Genomic DNA, 6,400 nt, shown 5'->3' on the forward strand with positions numbered 1-6,400 from the left:
ACACAAAAATAAGTATAATGATAATTAAAAGACATGCAAAATTTGAACCATTTAATTGGCACCGAAAAATTCAAGTTCACATTCCATGTAATTTGCATAATTGAAAAAACACAAACTATGATCTCGGAAAGAGGAGAGGGAAGTATTGAGGTAGTGGGGGGAGGGGCGGGATAAAAATGCTCTTGAGACATAACGACGAACCAATTAGCGAATGAAAAGTAATTACGAGACGTGTAACGTTGTTGGTTAACGATAACATGTACGTGATTCTTGCGAAGAGAAAACTCGTTAATTATATCGTCTAGGTAACATGCATATACTTACACGTGTAAGTACTTACAAGTCTTGTTCAAATATTTCGTTGTAACATTTTCGTCCTGTTTTCTTCATTTGGAAAAACAAAAAGAAGAATAAAATAAATTTAAACTTTACACAGAGAGGCCAAATAGTTTGACTACATTTTTTACAATTTCACTATCAAATAATTTACTATTTAATATATATTAAATATTTTTTAATAATTAATTTTTTATATATTTACGAATGCAAAAAAAATCTGCATAATAATATTCAAATCGTAGATTGTATTTTTTTCAATATATACTCACTTAATAGAAAGAAAAAAAAAACAGCAGTTTAAAAACAATGTACCTGCATACTTAATTTAATCAATATTTCCAACTATTTAATTAGTAAAGTTTGAATAACTTTGGCCTCATATATGATGCATTATCACATTATTCAATACCTATTTATATTTATAGTATACGTTTTTCTTTTTGTTGAAAAAATACGTTCATTTATTCTCTATTAATAAAATTATCGTTCTTACAAGTTCAATAACATAAACATATAAATAAATTTTTAACCGAAAAAAGCGTCGTCACTGGAACCCTCGGTAGCGCAATTTTGTAGTAACGATGCTGGATTCGACATATCGCTGACAACATCACCGTTATTTCCATTATTACCGGTACTTCCGTTACCATTATCGTTCTGAGATTTCAATGGTTTAACGTCTTGCGAATTATCGTAGCTACGTATTTGATGGTTTTGCGAATTGATCTCGTTGTAAACAATTTCTTGGATTTTTAACCTGACAAACATTTGTCTATCAAGGGGAAGACTTTTCAATGGATTTTTAACGCTCATTAAAAAGTGATAAGTGTCATCTTCCTCCTCCTGATTGAGAATCAATCTTTTTTGCAATACGTCATACCTTTTCCTATCCATCTCAGGATAATCATTGTCCATAGCTTCCATAAGAATTCTTTTCCTCCCTATTTTATTCATTTTAGGTGGTGGCATTACGTGATGCAAACCATCGTCATTTGATAACAAAGATTGACAAGAGTCACCATCGAGATCGTCAAATTGGGTTTCCTCGTGGCCCTCAAGTATGTCTATTTGTGGTTCGATCTGCGTACCATCGGGGGATGAACGTAATGCCGCACAATTTTGATTTAGGGCACATCCAATAACCCGAGAATTCATTTGGTCCCTCAAGAAGAATAGACTCCTAAACCATACCCACTTGGAATCGTGCTCGCTACCACCACCTAAACTCCCATCACATTTCCCACGATAAGTCTTCTTCAACTCGTTTCTAAAGTTGTCTCTTAGATGCTTCCATTTCGATTTCGCGACGTCGGCTAGAACAAAATTTGATTATATAGTTTGGAACTGCTTTATTTTTTCTTTTTTTTTTTTTAATTACGAACGCAAGCATTGTTCAATTCATTTGCATTTTTATATAATTTTTTAAGCTCACTTTTGGTAGTTGTTTTTTAACAGAACAGAACACTTGTAGATACGATTGTTCTGATTATTTGCAACAAATTGGGTTGCATTTTTAGATACATTTGGAGTAATAAGGGTTATTTGTGCGTGCGTTATTTTGCTTATTTTCATCTTTTAGAAAAATAATGGTGAGTGCTATCAATGATGAAAATAATAATTCTAATTATAATAATTGATGCTGACAATACTGAATTCAATTGAGAAAGTAAAAATTATTGATTTTTAAATGCATTGAACTTTTACGTTGTCAACATAAGATATTTGTACAAATTATTGAAAAATGATCGATGATAAAGACGTTGTTGTTTCATGAGTTTTTGTGTTTCTGTTTTCTGATGCAAATGGATTAAAAAATACGAGCATGGTTTCTTATCGAATTGGCCTTTTAAAAGATTACAACTACTAGGTCGCTCGTTTCGTCATTTTATCGAGCAGTTTGTCTCACTTGAAACTGATCGGTGCTGTTTAATATATACACTTACTTATTTATTTTAAACGACTAAGGTAAAGTTCAATCATAAATTCGAGTACGATTATTATTTATTTGTAAGACGAACAAGAGAGCAAACTTTTCGTTAAATCATTTCTATTCTTAAACGAACTAAAATATATATACCTTCATCTTTATAAATTATTTTCAGAAAATAAACGAATTTATATATGAACGTTCATTTATCAACTTCAATATTAATTATACGCTTTGAGAGAGAGAGATAATGCAATTAAAAAATTCTAAATATAAAGTAAATATCTTTGCTCATACGTACTTATATATCGATTTCCCTGAACCTACTTAAAAAGAAAAAATGAATGTGCTACTGAATATCAAGCCAAAAATTGCGAAAATAACCTTTGACAAAGAAAATAATTTGTAAAAGTTGAGCAAAAATATTTAAAAAAAAAGGTAATATCGCGCGTAAAAAATCAAGTCGATTCATTAATGAATCTCAGTGCCATCTACCAACGCAAATCTCAAAGTATCTAGCGCATGAATTCAACAGTGAATAACATCTCTGCGTCGATACGAACGATACCACCCCCGCATACTTTTATCTACGATGAATCAAAACGATCGAGAATGAGTAAGAGAGAGAGAGAGAGATAAATGATAATCTAGACATTTGAATTTCCCGCTCGTTAGGAAAGTAAAAATAGAGGAAACATTCAATTCGTTCTCTTAAGTTGTACGTATACGAGCGTCCTCTATGTAGTTAAATCTCAACCCTTATCCTTTCCTTTACCTGATCCACATATACACACACGCACACAGAGCCAGAAACACACGTATATATACTCAGAGAGTACACACGACGTACCATATACCATTCATCTTTCTCACTCTTGAACTCTTGCATGAAAGCATGTGTTATATATATATTTCTCTCTCTCTCTTTCTCATTCTCTTTCGTAGTACTCACTGGAAACTTCGCAGGCTCTCGCGATCTCCCGCCACATCTTCAGTATGACGTCGCGATTGTGATAGTTAACGTTCTTCTGATCCCAGATAGCCGGTCTAGCGTGCACCTCATTGATCAGCCTCTGGAGATCCATCGTCATCGCGTTCCTGCGACCGCTCGCGTTGTTACATCTCCTGGCCGATCGTTTGGCCGTTCTTCGATTGAGAAACGTGATGTCGGCGAGAGAAGGTACAGAAGAGGAAGAAGATGCGGCCGCAGAAGCAGCAGCAGAAGCAGTAGCAGCAGCAGTTGAAGAAGCTGCTGCACGAGTGTTGCTGTTGTTTCCACCGTTACGCAGTGTCGTTGTCGTAGTAGTGGTATTAGTCGTAGTAGTAGTAGTGTTCGGGGATGAGCCGTTTCCTGTATTTCGATGATTCCTCTCGTTCGATCTTTCCCCGCCCACCAGTTCCTCGTCTTCTTCTTCTTCCTCGTGATGGTGATTGTTATTGTTGTATTCTTCTTCAACTTCGCCACGGGTTCCACTACTACCACCACCACCGCCAGTAGCCGTATTATCGTCGTTATCCTCGGTTCGTTGCTGCTGACGGTGGTGGTTACTACTACAACTATTGTTATTGTTGTTGTTGTGATTGTGTCGATGGCGGGATGTTCCTTCGTCGTTTCTTCTACCAATCGAAGAAGATCCAGCAGTGGTTGCACTTGCACCACCACCACCACCACCGGTGTTTGCGTTATTTCCACTAGGCGATGATAAGAGATTATCCTCGATAAGGATAGATGAATTGGTATGAGTACGGGATACCGAGGAAGATGAGGATTCGAGAACGGTTTGAAGACCGTCGGCCTCGTCGATGTCGTTGTTTTCGTTATTATCGTTGTCGTTGGTGTTGCTGGTTCGTTGTTGACGCCTCTTCCTCTTTCTTTTACGTTTACCTGATGTTCGGCAGGTGGTAGTGGCAGTAGTGGTAGCGGTGGTTGTAGTAGTGTTAGTAGTGTTCCCTGCGGTTCCTCCTGCTCCTGCTGCTGCTGTTGTAATCGTCGCAGAAGATGAAGATAAACTAGCCGACGAAGAAGAGTTGAGATAACCAAGACGAGCAGAGGAACGTAAACGAGAGCCGGATTCCAGGGCTTGAGCCTTGTCCTCCTCGGTGCGTGCACCATGCGTGACGACGTCCATACACGGCCGGCTAGGAGCGCGCGCGCGCGAATCAGCCGCGATCAGACACGCACACAACTTCTGCGAGAAAGAAGAGATCACACTTCTGCTTCTTCTACTAATTCCAATTCTTATCTCTGTTTGCCTGCCTTCCCTCCTTCTTGTTCGTTTTCTTTCTTCCTATCTATCTGTCTCTCGATTACGTCCTCCTCTTACGATCTTGGATACACTTGCTGTGGTCAATGATTGCGCTCCTTTACACTCTTGTTCGTTCGTTCGTTCGTTCACTTGCTTGCTTGCTTGCTTACTTGCTCGCTCGCTTGCTTGCTTATTTGCTTACTTGCTTGCTTGCTCGCTCGGCTGGACGCGCGCAAGAGGATAGGACGCGCGCGCCTGCTCATGCAGCCTGACACCGGTATATAACCTTCGGCTCAGCTCGGCCCAGCTCGGCACGGCTCGACTTGGCCTTTACGCTACTCTCGGCGCGGCTCGGTTCGGCCCGGCTCGATTCGGTCTCTCTCTCTCTTCTCTCTACACACATACACTCGAGACTCTTTCCTTACTACTGTCCAACTCTTTTCTCCTCTTAATCCCCTCGCCTCACCACTCCACTTATTATTCTCCTCTTCCTCTCTCTCTCTTCCTCTCTTCGAACGATTCTCTTCGTCGTAGTTGTGTCGTCTTTAGATGGCTATCGTTGTTGGTTGTGTGTTGTATTGTTATTGTACAGTATTGGACAGTGATGAATCTACCCTCTCTCAATGAATACACCTCGACCAACAAACACCAAGGACGCGTCCTCGTCCTTCTCGCTGGACCACTACACTGACTGATCGTTTCCCGAGAAAAGACCCTCTCCTTTTCTTTCCTTCCTTCCTTCCTTCCTGCCTTCCTTCCTTCCTTTCAACCAACCAACCTTCTCCTGCACCCTTTTCGTAGTCTCTTTTCTCGGAGCTCCTCATTATTACGATCCTTCTTTCTTTTCCTCCTTCCGTCGACCCTTCCAATTCCACCTTTCCTCCTCCTCCTCCTCCTCCTCCTCATGCTACTCCTCCTCTTTTCTTCGTCGCCATCCCCTCTTACTCCTCCTCCTCCTCACCGATATATTATGTTTCTCTACGACAACGAATCATGCTAGCCTCTCGAATCCGCTTCGAAACGGACATCGCGCCTTCTTCGGCTCGAATCGGCTTCGCTCGGCTTCGTCACTCCTCCAACATCGAACCGACTTGCCTCCTCGAGTCCTCCTCCTCTGACCGACAACGATATACATACATCCGAATCGAAAGTCCTTTTAAATATCATCCTACCTAACTATTTAATCATCATCGTTTTTTGTTTACACGTTTCATCTCCTTTTCTCGATAGGTCAAATAATAATTTTTTTTTTCCTCAAGAATTCGTCCTACTTGAACGAAGCTATGGTAAATCCCTACCCTCCTATACCTTATTTCTTTCCTTTTTTTTCTTTTCTTTTCTTTCTTACTTTCTTTCTTTCTTTCTATTTTTCTTCTCCGCTATACAAAAGTAGTCCCGTAAAACGTGGTAGCTCTCTCTCCCCAGAAACACACGTCGGTACTCGCTCGGCACGGCTCGGCTCGATTCGGTGTTTCGATACGCTTCAACGTTCTTTACCATTCTTTACAGCAAACTTCTAATCCTCAACCCTAGGTAACCCGCTCGATATCTGTCCTATCCTATTCTGTCCTGTTCTGTTTTGCCCTGTCCTTTAAATGGACAAGAATGAGAAACCTATGGATACTTATATACCTGGATATACATCTCTATGGATATAAATGCTGACTCCAGACATAAGTTTCAAAAAGAAAATTGTCTTATCTTTATTTTAAGATAAATGTACTCCTTTGTCAACAAAGTTTACACCTATTTTTCTTCCCTCCGGACAAACTTTTTTTAGAATAACTTGAATGAACGCTACAGAAAAAAAAGACTCGGTCCTATAAGAGATAGATGTAATAATTTATTCCGACTCACCCTGTATATTTGATCATTTTTCTATTGATTT

At 39.4% G+C, this 6,400-nt stretch overlaps 1 protein-coding gene across 1 annotated transcript; it reads right to left on the reverse strand.

The window, feature by feature from the left end:
• Positions 1-648: 648 nt before the first annotated feature.
• Positions 649-6,167, reverse strand: LOC122523556 (uncharacterized protein DDB_G0271670-like). The gene is made up of 2 exons (XM_043645395.1): positions 3,219-6,167; positions 649-1,652 (listed from the first exon to the last, which is right to left on the reverse strand). Exons 1-2 carry the CDS (start codon positions 4,393-4,395, stop codon positions 865-867), a joined length of 1,965 nt encoding a protein of 654 aa, XP_043501330.1. The 5' UTR covers positions 4,396-6,167; the 3' UTR covers positions 649-864.
• Positions 6,168-6,400: the final 233 nt, after the last annotated feature.

Source organism: Polistes fuscatus, unplaced genomic scaffold (assembly GCF_010416935.1).
Source record: "Polistes fuscatus isolate 324 unplaced genomic scaffold, CU_Pfus_HIC Scaffold1, whole genome shotgun sequence".
Lineage (NCBI taxonomy): Eukaryota > Metazoa > Arthropoda > Insecta > Hymenoptera > Vespidae > Polistes > Polistes fuscatus.